At 19.1% G+C, this 19745-nt stretch overlaps 4 protein-coding genes across 4 annotated transcripts, besides 27 other annotated features; 2 read left to right on the forward strand and 2 right to left on the reverse strand. All coding sequences in view use genetic code 6, as the record gives it.

Moving 5' to 3' along the window:
- Positions 1 to 2248: 2248 nt before the first annotated feature.
- Positions 2249 to 2287: a microsatellite.
- A 674-nt stretch (positions 2288 to 2961) lies between these two features.
- IMG5_071780 (serine carboxypeptidase family protein, putative) lies at positions 2962 to 4776 on the reverse strand (the record flags this gene model as incomplete). The annotated part of the gene is made up of 2 exons (XM_004036673.1): positions 2962 to 3013; positions 3686 to 4776. The coding sequence occupies 2 exons, from the start codon at positions 4774 to 4776 to the stop codon at positions 2962 to 2964; spliced, it is 1143 nt and encodes a 380-aa protein (XP_004036721.1).
- Positions 3323 to 3355: a microsatellite.
- Positions 3346 to 3396: a microsatellite.
- Positions 3410 to 3638: a microsatellite.
- Positions 4777 to 5070: 294 nt separating the features above from the next.
- Positions 5071 to 5148: a microsatellite.
- Positions 5147 to 5175: a microsatellite.
- A 169-nt stretch (positions 5176 to 5344) lies between these two features.
- Positions 5345 to 5393: a microsatellite.
- Positions 5394 to 5538: 145 nt separating this feature from the next.
- Positions 5539 to 5597: a microsatellite.
- Positions 5544 to 5608: a microsatellite.
- Positions 5609 to 5668: 60 nt separating this feature from the next.
- On the reverse strand, positions 5669 to 5848 carry IMG5_071790 (hypothetical protein; the record flags this gene model as incomplete). The annotated part of the gene is made up of 1 exon (XM_004036674.1): positions 5669 to 5848. One exon carries the CDS (start codon positions 5846 to 5848, stop codon positions 5669 to 5671), a length of 180 nt encoding a protein of 59 aa, XP_004036722.1.
- A 1326-nt stretch (positions 5849 to 7174) lies between these two features.
- Positions 7175 to 7215: a microsatellite.
- A 148-nt stretch (positions 7216 to 7363) lies between these two features.
- Positions 7364 to 7391: a microsatellite.
- Positions 7380 to 7414: a microsatellite.
- Positions 7415 to 7589: 175 nt separating this feature from the next.
- Positions 7590 to 7643: a microsatellite.
- A 51-nt stretch (positions 7644 to 7694) lies between these two features.
- IMG5_071800 (MIR domain protein) lies at positions 7695 to 12326 on the forward strand (the record flags this gene model as incomplete). The annotated part of the gene is made up of 6 exons (XM_004036675.1): positions 7695 to 8011; positions 8086 to 9108; positions 9340 to 10027; positions 10078 to 11256; positions 11298 to 12000; positions 12055 to 12326. The coding sequence occupies 6 exons, from the start codon at positions 7695 to 7697 to the stop codon at positions 12324 to 12326; spliced, it is 4182 nt and encodes a 1393-aa protein (XP_004036723.1).
- Positions 11973 to 12019: a microsatellite.
- Positions 12327 to 14202: 1876 nt separating the features above from the next.
- Positions 14203 to 14250: a microsatellite.
- A 50-nt stretch (positions 14251 to 14300) lies between these two features.
- Positions 14301 to 18207, forward strand: IMG5_071810 (MIR domain protein; the record flags this gene model as incomplete). Its single annotated transcript, XM_004036676.1, has 3 exons — positions 14301 to 16785; positions 17047 to 17791; positions 18042 to 18207. Exons 1-3 carry the CDS (start codon positions 14400 to 14402, stop codon positions 18205 to 18207), a joined length of 3297 nt encoding a protein of 1098 aa, XP_004036724.1. The 5' UTR covers positions 14301 to 14399.
- Positions 17935 to 18003: a microsatellite.
- Positions 17940 to 17997: a microsatellite.
- Positions 18126 to 18168: a microsatellite.
- Positions 18208 to 18368: 161 nt separating the features above from the next.
- Positions 18369 to 18426: a microsatellite.
- Positions 18377 to 18421: a microsatellite.
- Positions 18427 to 18588: 162 nt separating the features above from the next.
- Positions 18589 to 18675: a microsatellite.
- Positions 18614 to 18678: a microsatellite.
- Position 18679: 1 nt separating this feature from the next.
- Positions 18680 to 18734: a microsatellite.
- Positions 18681 to 18737: a microsatellite.
- Positions 18688 to 18735: a microsatellite.
- A 429-nt stretch (positions 18738 to 19166) lies between the features above and the next one.
- Positions 19167 to 19216: a microsatellite.
- A 193-nt stretch (positions 19217 to 19409) lies between these two features.
- Positions 19410 to 19450: a microsatellite.
- The last annotated feature ends 295 nt before the right edge of the window (positions 19451 to 19745 follow it).

Below are 19745 nucleotides of genomic sequence, written 5' to 3' on the forward strand. Positions count from 1 at the left end.
TTATAGTCAACTTTTTTAGTTTAAAAAAAGGGACCAGGTATAAATGCTATGGGATAATATGGAGGAATGGCATTTGGAGTATTATATTATCTTTTAAAGTTTTCAGGGCGTCTTTGAAAATAAATAGTTAAATTAATTAAATAAGGAAAAATAATAAAAAAATTATTATTAATTGTGATAAAATATAAAATAAATTATTAAAATTTTTACATATTTTTATTAATTTTATACATTAATAAAATTAAAAAATATATATATATAAATTATTAATATTATTTTTAATCGTAAAAATAATATGTTTAATTTATTTTCATTAATAAGGCGATTAAATAAATTAATTTAAATACTTTTAAATATAAATAGATTTTAAGATTAATTATTCAAAAAAATATATTATATAATAATATTATTAAATATTTGAATTAAAAATGTTATATTAAATTTTTAAAACTAAATTCTTATTAAGTATATTTTTTGTTATTTGAGGACCCTCATTATTTATTAAAATATATTTTCTTTATAATTGATTTTTTTTCGTATTTCTTATAATATTTACTTCATTTAAATTTATGTATGTTGATAAGCAATTTGATTTTTTATTTGCTATACAGTTACTTGATGTTTAATATATGTATTTTATTAAATTAAATTAAAGTTGATATAAAATATTATTAGAATTATTGATACTATTTCTTAGTTTTTTTAAAACTTTTATTTTTTTATTTTATTAATAAAGAAAAATAAAAAATTTCAATATTGAATTCATTATACATTTTAACAATATTTTTTTTAAAAAACAATAAACAAAAAAAACTAAAATAAAATAGATTATAGCATTTTTAAATTGATTTAGTTTACTTTATCTTTATTTAATAAATGTAATGATTTTATATAACATTGCATTTCGTGCAATTAATAAAATTAAAAAAAAAAAATTATAATATTTTATATATAATTAAAAATATTAATTTTTGTATTTAATGGATTAGATGATTATAAAGATCAAAAAAAGAAAAATAAGATGATTCTAATAATATATATTATTTATTTTTTATTTAAATAACTCTTAGAAATAAGTATAAAAATAAGATTTCTTTATTAAAATAAATATAAATATATATATATATATATATTATATTTATTTTATTTATTTAAAATATTTTATTTATTTATTTATCTATATTATATTTTTAATACTCTTATTATTTAAAATATAATATATTATTAAATAATAACAATTAAATTATATTTATAAATAAGATTTTCGCATTTATATAAATATTTGCCAATTATTTTTTCTATGTTTAATTTTATATTTTTTTTTTACTTTTTTTTTATTGTTTATCATTTTAAATAATTAAAATAATATTAATTCTATATAAAAATTATTTCTTTTTTCAATAAACGCATATATTTTGTTAAAAAATAAAATTAAGTTATTTTTAATTATATTAATTAAACTAATATTATTATTTATAGATTAAATTTTCTGTTTTACTCTATAAATTAATAAATATTTTATTTGCTTTATTTTTATAAAAGTTAATAAGATAATTATTTTCAATTTAAAAATATTCTATTTGCAAATTATTTTTTAGAATTTATTTAATTATACTTTTTAAATAATTTTGTATTAAAAAATAAATAAATATTTTATATTAAATAATTATTATTTTATTTAGATTTCGAGTATATTAATTTTTATATATTTTTTTATTTAAGGTCATTATATAATTTTATATTTTCAAATAATTAGCAAAGCTAGAAAAAGCTTATATTTTAATTATTTTTCGATAAAATTAAATATAATAAAAACATTCAAAAAAATTATGGAATAAGAAAACTAAAATATATTTTTAATTGACTGTTTAAAATAGTAACTAATTCAAACTACAGGCTAAACTATAACTATATTTAACTAACTATAAAATAATGATTCATTGGGAAAATTAAGGTAATAAACAGTAGATTATTTGAAAAAAATAGCTTAAATAAGTAAAAAATCTATTTTTAAAATTTTATAATTATTTTTATTTATAGTTAATGATTCTTAAATAAAAGATTATATATATTCTATTTAAGAAAATTAAAGCAGCTATCTAAATATGGTAATAACTCCAATAAGGTAATAAAAGAAAATGCCTTCGAGTAGTATAAAAAGATTTAAAAAAAAAAATGAATTAAGTTAAGAAAATTAACAGTTAAAAGCTGTAAATATATAATCGTAAGATTTATAAAGTTTTAATATAAACAATAATTTTTTATAAAAAACATAATCTTTAATAAATATTAATAGTGATTATTATAATAAAAACTTATTTAAATAAATAACTAATGTATGCTAATTTTCATAGCAAATTTAAAAAAAAAACTAAACTTATCATTTGAATAAAGTAGTGAAAAATTAAATAATACTTAAGAAGAAATAACTAAACAATAACATATTTCATAACCAATTTAAACTAAAAGAAATTATCCCTTTATAAAATAAGGAAATTAAGATTCAGAAAAGGATGAAATTTATGAATTATTAGAAGAAGTTGGAGATTTATAATAAAGAGAAGAGGGAAATGAAAAAGAAGAAAGTGAATATTAAAATGAAAAAAATAAAAACTCTAAAACGAGAGGACCTTATTAAAAATATACTAAACAACTAAAATAATAAATAATTGATTAAGTAATATTTTTCTTTTTTTTTAATAATTAAAAATTTAAAGATAAATAAAGGAATCAGCTTAAAATTGATATCTGAGAGATATAAAGTACCTTTAAAAAACATAACAAGATGGATGTAATTCGGGATAGAAAGAAAAGAAGGAGGTGGAAGAAAAATAATGGACATTTAAATGGAAGTTATATTAATAGAATATTGCATAGACTACGTTTTAAGAAACAAAAAAAGATGCTAAAGGGAATTAATTATGAATAAAGCATTATAATTATCTATTAATTAAAAAAAATTCAAGGGATCTAAAGGATGGTTAGATAAATATTCGAATAGAACTAATTTATCCTTAATTATGAAAGATTTAAAGAAAATATAAGTTTAGAATGAAGATGAAATATTAATTTAGGTTAAAAAATATTCAATTAATTATATTTGTTTTACTTTAAAAATTTAAAACCCAATTGTATATTCTTATAATTAAAGATATTTAGATTTCTTAATTTAATAGTAATCATTATATAAAAATTTTTGGAATATTGGAGTTAAAGAATTTAGAAGTAGAATAGTAAAATATCAAAATAATAATTAAAATAATTCCTTAGATTAAAATATTAAGGATTTAGTTTAAATATTTGGTTTAAAATATGAATAAATAATTATTTGAAAAAAAATTATATTAAAAAAAATAATTATAAAATAATAATATATAACATAGAATAAAAAAATATTAAATAAATCATAATTATTATTATTATTATTATTATTATTATTATTATTATTATTATTATTATTATTATTATTCTTCTTATTATTATTATTCTTCTTATTATTCTTTCTTATTATTCTTATTATTATTATTATTATTATTATTATTATTATTATTATTATTATTATTCTTCTTCTTATTATTATTATTATAATTATTATTCTTCTTATTATTCTTCTTATTATTATTATTATTATTATTATTTTTCTTTTTTTTTTTATTCTATTTATCCTTATAATAAATCAGTTAACATTTTTAAAGAAGCTTCTGGCTTATTCATAGGCACCATATGTCCAGCATCATATACTCTAAGGAAATGTAAATTATCAACAGATTTAATTTCGCCAAAGCTATACCATTTTTTATACTCTGCCTTTTAGAATTCTTCTTTTTTTGCCCATTAAACATTATTAGTCCATTTTTCTCCACCTCTCCAATTACAAATAAAGTCTTTATCTCCTGTATAAACTAATATATTTATTTTAATATCTAATAAAAGTGTAATTTTAGGTGAAAGATTCAACATCCAATCGGTATATAAAGCTCTACGAACATCATCTTTACAATTAGCCCATTATCTACCCTAAACTCCCAATAATCCAATTACGTCTTATCTCATAAGGAATTTACTAATCTATGAAAAATCATAACAACGTGGAGGAACATCACATTTTTCTCTAATATCATATTTATTAAATTTTGGTTTCATAGGATTTCCCATTATTGCTTCAACGCTCATTTGACATTCTTTCATAGTTAAAACAAAAGGAATATTATATTTAATCATCTGTTTACATATATAAAAAGCGCCTTTAAGTAAAACATATTATATATTACCAATAAGATTATTTTCATATGCGTAATTAACATATTCTTAGTATTAATTATAAGGATCTACTAAACCATTTCCTATTGCTACACCTACTAAGTTCATTCTTGTATCTTTTTCAGTCACAATTTTGGCTGTAATGGCTGGAATATAATGTCCTGCGTAAGATTCTCCAGTCACAAACATTTCCCTGCCTGCGTATTAAGGGAATAAGGTATAAAAGTCTTACAAAAATTAAAAGAAATCAGCCGCAACTCCATTTTCATCTACTACAAATTCGTTTAAACCAGCTTTAGAGAATCCTGTGCCTACGGGTTAGTCAACATAAACTATATTAGAGTGTTCATTCCAAGAGTAAGGATTTTTAGTAAGATTTAAATCGTCGCGAATTTTATAAGGACCATTTTCTGCGAAAAGAGCGGTTACGGAAGAACAACCAGGGCCGCCAGTAAGCCAGAAAACTAAAGGATCTTTTTAAGAATCAGAGCGAGATTCAAAATGCCAATAAAACATATCACTTTCTTCTCTTATTTTTACAAAACCAACATTGTAGGATTCGTCTAAAAATACTGGATTTTTATCTTAGAGAGTGAGTGATAAAAATATGTGAAAGATTATATATTTTATCATATTTTCTTTTTATAATATTTATTTTAAAATAATTATTATATTTTATATTAAAAAATAAAATAAATATAATATATATATATATTTTATATATTTAAAATTATTTTTTTTAAACTTATATATTTTTGATTATATTAGTCTTTAAGAAAAAAATATAAATTTTCATATGAATTAAAAATAAATAGATAATAATAAATATATAAAAATAATAATAATAATAAAAATTATAATAATAATAATAATAATAATAATAATAATTATTATTATTATTATTATTATATTATTTTTCTGGAATATAGAAATAATATAAATATTACTAATTGTTTTTAAAAAATATTTTATTCCTTTTAATTTAATAAAATAAATTATTTAATTTTATATTTTTTAATATACAATACAAAAATAATATACTATCAATTTTTTATCATTACCAAAATATTAGTAAAACTATAGAATTTTAATTATATTATATTACTTCATTTTAATTAGAATTAATTAATTCAATTAAAAAAAGCTTCCAAAATTAATATTACAATTTTTTTTTTTTTTTATAATCCATTTAAAATATGATTCTATATTAAATAAAATTTTAGTTTTTCAATTATTTTGGTTTCATCCATATTATTATTATATAAATTATGCCGAATAAATATTTTTATTTTTTTAATATTTAATTTTTTTTTTTATTATTTATTTTAATATCTTTAATTATTTATTTAAAATTATTATTATTGATACTTTATCGAATTTACATATATATTATAAAAAACTAATATTATCAATTATAATTATGAACAATATTAGCATTATAAAGTCTATTGTTTTCTCCTGCCACATTATAATCAGTATATGGTAAAACACAAGGACTTAACTAAGGATTAATTTTCATTGCTTTTTTAGTCAATTCCAACCATTTTTCTTCTATAGCATTTCTTTCTTCGTTTCTCTTTTTTTGCATCTTTTGCCAAATATAAGGTGGGTGTATTTTTATATAAGAGGGCTTTTTCAAAGGCGTTATAGTCTAATTCTTTTAAAATTTATCTCAAAGCAATTAAAGATTCCTATAAAATTTTATGCCAATGATTATCTGCAATTTTATTAATAACTGGAATTATAAGTGGGAAAGCAACTTGTTTATAATTTTTAAGGACAGTAAGAAAATATTCGTTTTCAAAAAAACACATTGACCTGTCAGAAACTTATAAATGAGGTCCTGCTATACACTTAATAATTCTTCTAAATAATTAATCCACATAAGGTTCTAATTTATGAATTTCGCAAATTTCTAAAACCTCCAAAAGTTCAGATAAAAACATCATTTCTTTTATTGAATTACTATTTGGCCAATATTTTAGCAATCCATTCAATAAATCAACTGCCAAATCAGGCATTTTCGATAAATATAACATTGAACACCTTTATAACTGTTCATGGTAAAAATGAGAAGTCTATACCTTATGTAAAGGAATTAATGTTTCTTTGAAAAACTCAATATGTTAATCCCTTAAAGGTGTATTAAATCCACTCACTACAGAAGCTAAAACATCCAATAATTCTGACATTCCATTAAAAGAATATCTTTCATGTATAATTTAATTAAAAATATTAGTCATTGCTTTTCGAAAAGTTTTTCTTCTTTAAATTAATTTTCCATAAAGCCTATGAATAATGTTTTTGATGTATTCTCTTTCCCTTGGCTCATTGCTGTCAAATAATTCGAACAATTAATATATGAATTTGTATTTGACACCTGGTAATAATATATTAACTTCCATATAATCGCTTGCTATTAATTATAAAAAAATATCGTATACAGGTTATTAGTGGGGCCAGGCTGTTACTACATACATGTCATTTAAGTCTATTTCTGGTTCAACTTTATTTTAATTCTAAAAAATAATTATTTAATTTATTTTTTTACGTTAATTTTATGCTTGCTTTTTTTATATAGGTAGTGGCCTTTGTAGGTTTTTCTCTATCATGGTCATTATATGAGTAAATTAGGGGAAAATTAAAGATGGATAGGCGTTTTGGACTTATAGGAGGTCTTACATTTATTATAAAAAGTATAATCGATCATTTTTTTATTATATGTCATTATTTTCATCATTAAAATCTAAAGGACGTGAGCAATATTCTATCATATCAAGGAATTGCTTGATTAATTGAGGAGGTACTTTTTCTGGTTCATCTATTTTTTATAATTATTAAACTAAATTTTTTTCCATTAATGATATCTTTATAATAAAAATATATTTAATTTTAATATAATAAAAAATAATATAATATATATTATTTTAAATAAATATTTATTTATATATATATAATTAAATAATTTTTTTTTTTTTTTATTATAAATTTTTAAATATTTATACAAAAGTTTTTAATCAAATAAGAAAAAATACACATAAAAGAATGAAAGTATTATAAATTTTAAAACGATGTTTAGAATATATTTAAATCTTAAATTTAGATAAGAAAAATAAGAAAAATAAGAAAAAATTTTTAAATAAAAAATATTTTTGTATTTAATCGCATTAAATTATATTCATTTCTAAAATGATAATAATATTTTTATTCTAAGTATACCTTTCGCTACTTGATTCATCATTATTAATTGAAAATAAATACTTATTGTTTCAGTTAAATAATAAAGTTTAAATTGAAAATAAAATTAAATATCTATATCTAAAACATTTTTTTAAAAAAAATTTAAAAAAATAACCTTTTAAAGAAAAAATAAAATAAAACCTAAATATATATAAAAAAAATTAAATTTTTTAAAAAATAAATAAATATATAAAATGAGTGAAGAAGTATAAATAAACACATTAAAATATGGATAAATAATAACAATTAGTCGTTTTGAAGATATAAAATCATTTGTAACCTCTGACGGTCATGCCAAGAATAGTGTTTTTTTAAAAAACTTTTCCAAATAAAATAACAAGAGCAGCCAAAATTCAAAATACTAAAATATCGTTATTAATAAAGATGATTTTTCTAATTGTTTATTTTAGATATACCCCAAAGTCCAAAACTCTACCAAAACAAAAATCTTAAGAGAATCAGAACAATTTAAACAATAAAAAAAAAAGACCTAATCCAATGAACTTACAGTGTAAAAAATGGCTTTATTTAGTGCATTCTTAAAAGCCGAAGAAGATCGCAAAAACAATAAAATTAATTTCCAAGAAAACAAAAAAATACCCAAAAAGATGGTCCTCCCTTAAACTCTGACGAAAACACAAATAATTAATTTTTGAAGAAAATTCCTCTATATTAATCCCAACTTTATACGGAATTTAAGTCTAATGTAGATGAATTTAACAATATGATGGAAATTTCCCTTTCATATAATGAGCCTTTTTAACTCCTTCATTTGAATTCTTCTAAATTTTTGGCTTGTCAGATAATCGAGAGTAAATACGAAAAGGAAAATTATAAAATTCTTTTAGACGATTTTTCTTCTGAATAAACTCTTTTTAAAATCATACCTGCTTTTGCTTACTAAAAAGAGAGTGCAACTTATATTTACGAGAATGAATGTATTAAAATTGTCAAAGCATAAAATTTTAACAACAAAACAATAAATCTCCATTTTTCAGAAGAAATATGTCAAATGAAATAAAAAAATTAATTATAATAATAGACACAAATAATGAGTTAATTAACTAAATAACCTCAATAAATCTTCTAAAAGTCAACCTCTTAAAATATTAATAGAGAAGTAAATGGTTGTTTAGAAAAAGCGGCTATGCTTAAAGTATAAATATTTCAAGATTTAACTGATTTGTAAAATTAAAAATATCTCAAATGTGGTGATGCTATTTGGCTTCATCATTCTTAAATGAATTGTACATTAGCGGCGTAATAACTTCGTATAGCAACAACTAAAGAATAATTAACTTCATTAAATATAATAGTAAATATATATATTGCCATTTTTATTTAAAATTTAAAAGGAATGGATGTCAAAAAATAATTTAAAATCCATATAATATAAGCCGGATAAAATGTTTCCTTTGAAGATTATTCAGGAAATACATTCGGTCTATGGATAATTGAAAATTAAGATTTTCAAAAGGGAGGTTGTGTGGAATATAGAACAGCCTATAGACTAAAACACATGTCTTCAGGCTGCTATTTGAGCGTAATGGACGAAAATAAAAATAAAAGAGAAGAAATTTAGAAAGATTAAGAATTAAAAAATCAAAAGTTAAAAGAAGAAAATGCAAAAAACGACAAGAAAATAAACGTTGCTTATTATGACGATTTTTCTGATTCTTCTAATGAAGAAAAAGACAAGAGAAAAAAAAAAAAAAAAAAAATTATTTAACCAATAAACAATTAATAAAACGATAACAATCAAATAGTACTTACCCTTACTAATAATTACGAAGATCCTTTTACTCTTTTTTAGTTTTTTGCACTCGGAACATCCGAAAGTGTAAATGAGTAATTCGTAGAAACTGGAAGTTTTCTTTTTATTAGAAATATAAATAGCGGAATGTGGCTTGATATAGTTAATTTAGACCAAAACATAAACTAATAAAATGAAGAAAATGAAAGCAATTTTAATAAAGCCTTGAAAGCTTCATTTAAAATGCAAATGGCAGAAAATCAAGTATTTAAAGTTTTTTAGATTTCCTCAAATAAAATGTGGGAAGCTAAATTTGTTATTTCTTGCTCTCATGTATTGCTTAAATTTTTATTAAGTTTTAGAAATTCTTAAAATAACAATGACGAATAAAATTTAAATGTGCTTAAATAAAAGATAAAAACAGCCAAATACACAATTAATAATTTAAATAATTTTTGCAATAATAAATTACTAAATTACTAACCTGATTAAAAATACGGAATGTAGAATTCTAGAAGATAAAAATTATTAAAAGAATAATATTACATAGATTTTTTGATTAAAATTTTAGAAGATTTATTACCCAAAAATGAACTTGAATTGTGGATTTAATATAAAAATTAAGAAGACGAGGAAAAAAGATAAATGCAGAATGAATAAAATCATGATTTTTCGGATAATTAATAAATATTTGCTATATAGTAAAAATAAAACAAACCCAAAATATAAAATATTTAACTTAATAATGAATACATGCTTTATTTTAATGAAAAAGTATAATTAAAAAAGATATTTAAACAAAAAAATAATAAATATAAAAATAGGTTTAATTAGCTATAGATATATACAGTTTGCTTGTAAGTATTTGTAAAAACAATCCAGAAAATTAATTGTATACATTCGATTTAATTCCCTATTTTTACATACATTGTAAATATATTCCAGAAGCTATTGATTGCGTGATAAGTTTAATTTCTAACAACGAAACTATTTTAAATAAACTTTCAGATAATTTAAAAATACCTTACGAATATGAAAAATCTTCTTATAATGATTAAATCAACTAAAAGCAAATAAAAATACTAATAAATCTTTATGATCAAGATAATAATAATACAAATAATAATGGAGAATTAATTTCTTTCAAATAACATGAAAAAATAACCCCTAAGCCAATAAATATAATTATTTATTTCATGAATTTAATATGGGATGATAAAGCCTAATATAAATCACATTATTTAAAATTTTTAAGGTCTATTTGTAGAATATAAAATAAGGCAATATCTTTAAATTAGGAAAACATTTTCAAATTATTCAAAAAATATTCAAAAGTAAAATAATAAATACGATACGATTAATATTTCAAGACAGGAGCGGTAAAACTACCCGACCCAAACTCAACTGAATAAGAAATAAAATAATACGAAAGAAATGTGAGCGAATAAATAAGGTTTTTTTCTGAATTATCCTTTGGAAGGAACTTTTTGTGGTGCAAAGAACTCATTCCGCATTTTTCGAACCATTATTTATTAGAAAATATATGGAGTTAAGGAGAATTAAATAATTTTTCAGAATTAAGGGCATGTTTTTGTTAATTAGCAATGTCATTATATATTGACCATGATCCTTTGTAAAGAAAACCTATCCCTAACTATTGTAGGCTTTTCAATGAAATAGATGTTGCTGATGATGTTGAAGTTTTCAAATCAGAAAATAATTAAGAAAATGAAATTCTTATGTATAAATAATTCATTATTAAGCTACTTTCTTATCTTTAAAATTTTTCAGATAAAATTGAAGATAAAATAAAAGAATATTAAATAGAAGATCATAAAATGCATTAACTTAAATACGAAAATATGATGAAAGAAAATAGCTTTATTGATGATACTTTACTTCTAAATTCTATAGAACTAACCCATTTAATTTTAAATTTAGGACTTTTCGAAGCTTTAAAAGAAACAAATCAATTTAAATTTTTAGTTAAATATCTAATGAATGTAAATAAACATTTTTATTTTTATATTTTTTTTCATATTAGATTTTTATATTTGATGCTAAAAATATTCAATATATAGCCGCTTGTTAAATTACATTAAACAGAGAAAATGATAGAAGAAAAAACATAAAAGATTAAAAAAAAGTGCTTTTAAATTTTGATATTGCCGCAAATATGAAAAAACTTCAATAAGCCGCTAATTAAACAACATTACTTTTGAAATAAAGCAATTCAGAAAAAGAGACAAAAGAAGATGATGATATCAATTTTGATCCAGGGCAAGGAGATAATTAAAATCCTTTGGAATAATCTAAATTATATGATAATCATATAATGAGAGGATAAATTAAATTGAATAATATGTTATAAGAAATGAATTATTAAGATTAAGCTTAAATGTAAACTGAAATAAACGTTAAGCTTAAAATATTAGATATATTAGAAAATATTTAAAATTTAAGACAAAATTACTTAATTTCTAATGTTTTAAAATTTTTTAAAGATAACATAGCTGACATTGTTATAAGCTCGAATGATAAGGCTAGGTAAAATATATAAGAAATTTTGAGAAAAAATATCAAGAGTATTTTACCAAATATTGCTAAAACAGGAATTGATGTAGTTGATTAAATGTTCGATTAAAAAGATTCAAGTTCTTTATTAAATTCACTATCTATTAAATCTCTTAATCCCAAAAATATAAAAAAATACGATTCTAAAAATAAATTCCATTAATATATAAAAAGTAAATACAATTAATATATTTTTTAATAAAAAAATGATTATTTTTTTTATGTAGCTTAAGGATATTTACATTATAGAAATTTAGATGAATTAATATCTTCTGCAATAGAAAACAGCGAAGAATATGAAGACCCTATAGCTACATGCTTACCTCAACTAATAACCAGTTTTTTACTTATATACGATGAATAATTAGAAAAAAGAACATTAAAACTATTAATAAAAATGTATAATTAAAGATACGAATTAATTTAAAATATTAACAAAATGTAAATAATATTTGATTAATATACTTTCCAATTATTCGAAATACTAAAAAAAGTATGAATTAATTAAATAAATATGTCGAATAATCCGAAGTTTGGTTTACTACTCTTATAAAAAAATCATTCGAAGAACATGAAATAAGTAAAGTGATTGAAATTATAGATAATATGAATAATGGGTTTTTTTAGGCTATTGATTATTATGAAAATAAAATTGTTTTGGTAAAAAATTCAACATAAAGAAAAAATCAAAAAATAGATCCAGAAAAATAAAAAATATATAAGTATTTGGGAGTATATGAGCCCATAATTAATCTTTTAAATGATGGAATGTATCATTTCGATAACGCAATACTTGAAGAAAATTATCCTATCGACAAGAAAATTAGTTTAATTAAATTATTTGAAATTTGTTTTGAGTTTTTGTCGTATTTCACTTATAAAAACAAAGAAAACTAACATACGATCCAATAGCATATTCCTTTATTTTTAAAGCACTTAAGATATGACCTTGGGTAAATGAATTTAATATATAATATTTATGAGGATAATACAAGTTTACTTTTTTAATAAAATCATAAAAAATTAATTGAAATTTTTGTAAATTTAATTGAAACAGAAGGCAGATAAGTTCGATTTTTAGAATTTTTTGAAGTTTTAATAAAATTTAAAAGAAAGTATGTTTTCGACAATTAATTAATTGTTTTGAACACTTTTTTGCCTGTAAAGGAAGAAATTACATAAAAATAATTGAAACTTTTATATTCTGAATGTTCAGGTAACAAATAAATTAAACTCTATTTAGACGATATGTGTACTAGTCTTGAAAAATAAGGCCTGGTCTAAAAATTATAAGAAGTTAATTTTTTGGATACTTATAGAGATGAACCGTTTCTTTATCATATAAAATTGATTGATTTATTATTATAGACATGTTATATAAACATTAAAAAAAATAATCAGGATCAAAAATAGAAATAAGAAGAAGAAAACGAAGAAAATTAAGATGAAGAAAACGAAAATAATATTTTCATACCTAATCTTAATTAGAAAATTTTAAAATAAAAAATTGAGCAAAAAAAAGAAGAAACAGATTTAAATTTAAACAAAAATGAAGAAGAAGATGAAGAAGATTTAGAATTAAAATAATAATTAAATTAAAAAAAAAAATAATAGTAAATTTTAAACTAATTAAACGAAGATGTTGCCAAAGACCCACTATTATCTGAATATAACTTTAATATTTCAACAACAAAATTAAAAAAGTTATTCAAATTAACAGATTTGTTGGATATTTTATAATAAAAAGACTCCTTTGCTAATTGGAATAATTTTGATAAAAAATAACAAAAAATGATATCTAATAAATCTCCTTCTGCTTCTCCTAAAAATAAAATTAAAACCGAAAATATTAAATCAAACGTTCCGAGTATTAATAATTCTTTTGATATCGAATGTGAATCAATGATTTAAGATAAAAATAATATGTAAATATAAAAATAAGTAAGTTTTAATTATATATATATATATATATTCTTTTTCTAAAAATAAAATATTATAAATAGAGTTATGGTCTTTTAAAACCAAAAATAGTAGATTTTATTAGAAAAGTGCATATTTTATCTGAAAATATTATAACATAGAATTCTTATATGATAGTTCATTAGAAAGAAATCGCTCAATTTTTTGAAAAAGAATGTAGAAAGTTAGATTATTTATCAGGAAAACAATTCACTAAATAATACATTACATATTTGTTTGATTATTTGCTTCCTTTTTTTTATGATTATCATAGAAAATTCATTAAAAGAGGACTTCATAATTAAAACATACAAGAAGATACAGACAGAAAAGACGATAAAATGTTAACTTAAATAATATGTAAAATTCGAGATAAAATAAATTTATTTGAATAATTTATAGATTAAGTAATATTAATAAATAAATATATATATATAAATAAAAATTATAGATATAAATAAAAAGAATTAATATAATATTAAAATCAGTAAATGGATTAGAAGAACCAGATATTTATCTGAATTAAAAATCTCAAAATTAATCCAAAATTATTTAAAGTAAACCAAATGAAAACAGCTAACCGGCAGACATAAGTTCATAAGTAGATATTCAAATGAATAATTTAGAAATGTAATTATTAAAAAATACTTAAAACGCAAATACAGTCTAACCTTATGCAAATAAAAAAGTGCATTAAGCTGGATTAAAAGTGATTGGAGCGTTAAAAGTAACTGGAAAAAAATAAGAAAAAACAATTAGAAATTGGGAATTATTTAAATAAGTTTTAACGGAAGATGTAGCTATTGACTAGGAAGTTCAAAACGAAAAAATCGCATTAGCAGAGGCTATTTTGAGAGTTTAAAAATTCGTCACAAAAGAATATGCTAAAGATTTGACGAATAAACCAGATTTTTTTAATACTATTAAAAAGTTTATTAATTTCCTTTAATATGCATCTGATGATTCTTCAAATAAATAAACTATAATTTCCCTTTTATCTGTATTAAAAAAAATAGTTTAAACAAACGAAAATGGAAAAAATAATGAAATGAATTAAGAAGAATAAGTTAAACAAAAGTAAAAAATTTAAAATATGTTCGATTAGTTAGGTTCTACGAAAATGGTTTTGACTGTCATTTCAGAAAATTCAAAGCATTTAGATAGTGAGCTTATTATACATTTTATTTCCTTTGTTAATTGTTTACTAGATGGGGGTAATAATGCTGTTTAAAAAACTATTTATAACTTTTTTATAAATTATTAGAAATCAGAAGTCCTTTTTTTCAAATTTAGCTAGATTATCAGAAATTAAATTAAAATCATCGAATAAAGGGCTATTAATATTTAAAATAATGAAAACGAAGAAAATGAATTAGAAAATAAAGAATAATTAGATCTTTTAGAAGTAGTTTTAAAGTTCCTTCAATTATGTGTAGAAGGGCATTATCTGCCTTTATAAAACTATTTCTAAAAATAAGAAAACTCCCGAAACAATTACGATATGGTAAACCTAGTTGCAGATTTACTAAAAGCTTACTATTATGGAGATTGTACATAAACAACATATGATAATATGATCAACTGTTTAGATACTTTAAGTGAATTTGTACAAGGTCCATGTAAGGAAAATTAAGACGCAGTTTCAGATAGTAAATTTTTTGATATTGCAAGCGACTTATTCCTTTCCAAACCCAAAAAATCCCTCAGATAAAGAAATTAGGAATAAATGAATTAAGAAGAATTAAAAAAGAACAAAAAGAAGGAAAAGAAAATAGATTTTATTGAAATATACAGATAAAGTAAAAATGAACCTCTTACAAAATGGATGATTGTGCGTCTTTAAAACAAAGTCCTAGTTTTGGTTTTAAGTATTTTAGAAAGTAGGGATATAAAAAATAATTGTGATATTATTAAAAGAATTATGAGAAATCTGCCACTTCATACACTCCAAAGGCACTTCATTAAAACTTACGGGAGATTCTTTAAATATAATGCAGCATAGTTTGATATTGACTCACTTCATCATTTAGATAGAGATCCGAGAAATTTAGATGATCAAAAATTTTTCCAAAAACTATATTCGGAGAAAAAAAGTCTTAAATATGTAGATCTGTATTTAAGTACAGTTTTATAAAATGGATTTTATATTTATTTCTTGATTTCATAATATGTATTTTTTTTTTAAATAATATAAATATATTTTTCTCAAAATATAAAAAAAAAAAAATAGATAAAAGCTGATTAAAACCTTCCTGGAGAAATTGTAAGATTATTTCAAAAGCACGAGAATAAAATTTTAAACAAGAAAAAAGGAGATATAGAAGATTTATTAACTGGTGATAATATCATTGGATAATTAATATCTTTTTCTCGTTCTCTAATTGAATCTGTTTTAAACTACATGTAATAAGTACAATAAATGTCTGAATAAGCCGCTAAGAAATTATAAAAAACAAAAATCAGTTCTGAGGAATAAAAACAAGAACTAGAAAAAAAAGCAACTGAAAGGAAGACTATATTGAAAAAAGCAGTAGATTTTTTCGCCCAAAATACATCCCATATTGACATTTTTAGAAACGAATAATTAGAACTTGTATATTTTATTAGATTACCCTTTATATTGTGTTTACCTAAAGAACAAAAAATTAATTTCCATTAAAAATGTGACAGAACAAATATTAAATCTAAATAATTAGATTTAATAAAAGAAGCCTCAGAAATAATAGAAATATGCCGACACGAGTATAGACTAAAAAAATTATTTCAAACTAATAAATTATTGGCTCTTTTTGCCAATTATGTTAAACTATGGAAAGATTTATCTTTTTTATTTGGATTAACACTCAACATTATTATTTTTTTTTCTTTTGCAACTTCGGAATCGTCTACTTTGTATTAAAGAATAATGGAAGATTACTAACTCTTTTAGTAAACATAATATACTAGAGAATTTACAAGAAAAGTTTTTAATATATTGGGTATATTAATGCTTGTGTGTAGTTTATTTGTTTTACTTTTCTTGCTGTTTAAAAATGTTCCTTTAATAGTTAAAAGAGTAAAAAATAATATATTATTACAACTAAAATATAAAATAAATTTAAAAATAAAATTATATTTATTTAATTTAATTTAATTTATTTTTATAAAAAAGACATTAAATAGTGGAAGTCAATTAAAAGATAAAAAAGATAAATTAGGTTATACATTTTTATTGATATTGAAAATTTTCTAAATATTATTCACATTCATATAAGATATAGAAGTACTTTATTATCTAACATATAGTACATTGGCTATTATTGCCACTTTTGTACATCCATTTTTCTTTACTTTCCATTTATCTGAAGTTCTATTGAGATATCCAACACTCAAAAACGTTATTATGTCAATTTATTTGCCCAGAAGGCAGCTTTTGTTAACTTTTTTATTGTTGGTTATTGCTGAATATATATTTACGATTTTTGCTTATACTTTTTATAATTAGGATTATATGGGGAATTGCTCTTCTATGTTATATTGCTTTTTGTTTACTTTTGATTAGACTTTTAAAGCAAATGGGGGAGTGGGAGGTTATTTAGCTGAAACTACGGGCTAAAAAAATACTGCATAATTTAATTTTAGTAGATTTTTCTTTGATAATTTATCTTAGTATGTCCTTGTGACTATTATGATTAATATTGTGAGTGGTATTATTATTGATAATTTTGGAATTCTAAGAGATAAGTAAAATGAAAAAAATTAAGATATGAATAATTATTGCTTTATTTGTGGAATTGAAAAGTTATCTTTATAAAAATTTTAATTTATATAAATATAAATATTTTTAAGGACTACATTTGATAGAAAATCGGACTCAGGAGCTGGATTTTAAAAGCATATAAAATTAAATCATTATATGTGGAATTATATATATTTTATGGCATATTTAGAATGGAAAAACAAAAATGAATATACAGGTATTGAAAGTTATGTCGATTAATTATTAAAAGATAATGATACTTATTGGTATATTTTTTTAAAAAAATTATATTTAATATAATTGTAATTTTTTAAAATTACTCATATATATAAAATATATATATATATTATTAATATATTTTTATTAAATAAATATTAAAAATAATTAAAATAAAAATAAATAGCAAAAAATAAAATATAAATATAAATTTATATAAATAGAAATATATAAAAATAAAATTATATATAATAAATATATATTTATTTATTTAATAATATTTTTATTTATATATAATAGGATGCCATTTAAAAAAGCAAGAGAACTAACAGAAGGGGATGATGATGATGAATAGATTGATTTAACAAAATTAAAAGAAATTATAAGAGATTAAAATATAATTTAAAGAGATTTAGATATTATTTAAGAAGTTGTGGAAAAATTCAATAAAGAAAAAAGAAAATGAGAAAAAAATCTTTTTAATTTTTTTTTTATTTAATATATTAAAAAATAATATAAATGCGTTTAATATAAAAACATTTATTTGTTTAAAAAATAATTAATTGTTAAATAAAATATTAAATATAAATTATTTTTATTTAAAACAAAAAAATTATATTAAAATAAATAATTAAAAAATATTTTATATATAATAAAATCTTTTATTATATAATTAAATAAATCTAAATAATAATAATTTTTAAAGATAAATTAAAATAAAATAATAATTTTAAGAATTTAATATATTGTAAATTATATAAACTAAGATAATATATATAATATCAAAATTATTAAGATATAAAAATGATTTAATGAAAAAAATATAAAAAATAAAAAGTTTAATTATTAATATTAATATAAAGTATAATAGAAATAATAAATATAATAATAATAATAATAATAATAATAATAATAAAAATAATAATAATAATAATAAATTATTTTATATTAATATTTAATATTATAATTTTATTTATATTATATTATATATTTTTAGTTTTTTATTTATTTTAAATAATATATTTTTTTTATCTATAAAATTTTATTATTTACTCTTTTTTTTTTAATTAATAATATTTTTTCAGAATAATTAATATATATACAATCATTGAGAATTCATAATTTAACTTAAATTTTTTATTTTATGCGTTAAAATATTTTATTATTTCTAAATATAAATATATTTATTTAATATTTTAATTTTTATAATTTTTAAATAATCTTTGTTTATATATTTAAAATTGTTTAAATTTTATTTTTTAATAATAATCTAAATTTAATTTTATATTTATTTTATTTTTATATATTAATAAGTTCTTATCTTATATTAATTGTCTATATATACAAATAAATATTTTTATTATTTTTTATCTAATAATTTTATAAACTAAGATAAAAAAATAAATTTAATAGAAATTTATTTCATTTAAAAATATATCTTTTTTTTTAAAATATAAAATTTTTTTTATAAATATTTTATTTTGTTATATATTAAATATATTATTGTTTGCTTAAAAGTGTTTAAATTATATATGCTATAATTATTTATTAAATTATAAATTTAATATTTCAATATTATATTTAAATATTTATTTTGTAAAAATAAAAATAAAAAAAATATATATTTATAATTTTTTTTATAAATATAATCCATCAAAAATAAGAATTTATTACTAAAATTATTTATATATATTATAATATTTTTATATTTTAATAAAATAAATATTTTAATGTTTCTTATTACATAAGAAGATTGGTTGGACCTAAAAACAAAAAAGAGCAAGAGCTTATTTAAGAATCTAAACTTTAAAATTAAGTTACTAAATTTATGATAGATTTTTCAACATTTTTATCAAAAAAAGATTAAAAATATAAATTTTCAAAGCCATCAGTTAAAAAATTAATAAATATATACAAATAATTTTTTTAAAAAGCTTTTAAAAGCATAATTCGTATACCACAAATTCAAAGCAATAAAAGGGAATGGTAGAATAAATGATTTAT

This window comes from Ichthyophthirius multifiliis, assembly GCF_000220395.1.
Source record: "Ichthyophthirius multifiliis unplaced genomic scaffold scaff_1120509250402, whole genome shotgun sequence".
Classification (NCBI taxonomy): Eukaryota; Ciliophora; class Oligohymenophorea; order Hymenostomatida; genus Ichthyophthirius; species Ichthyophthirius multifiliis.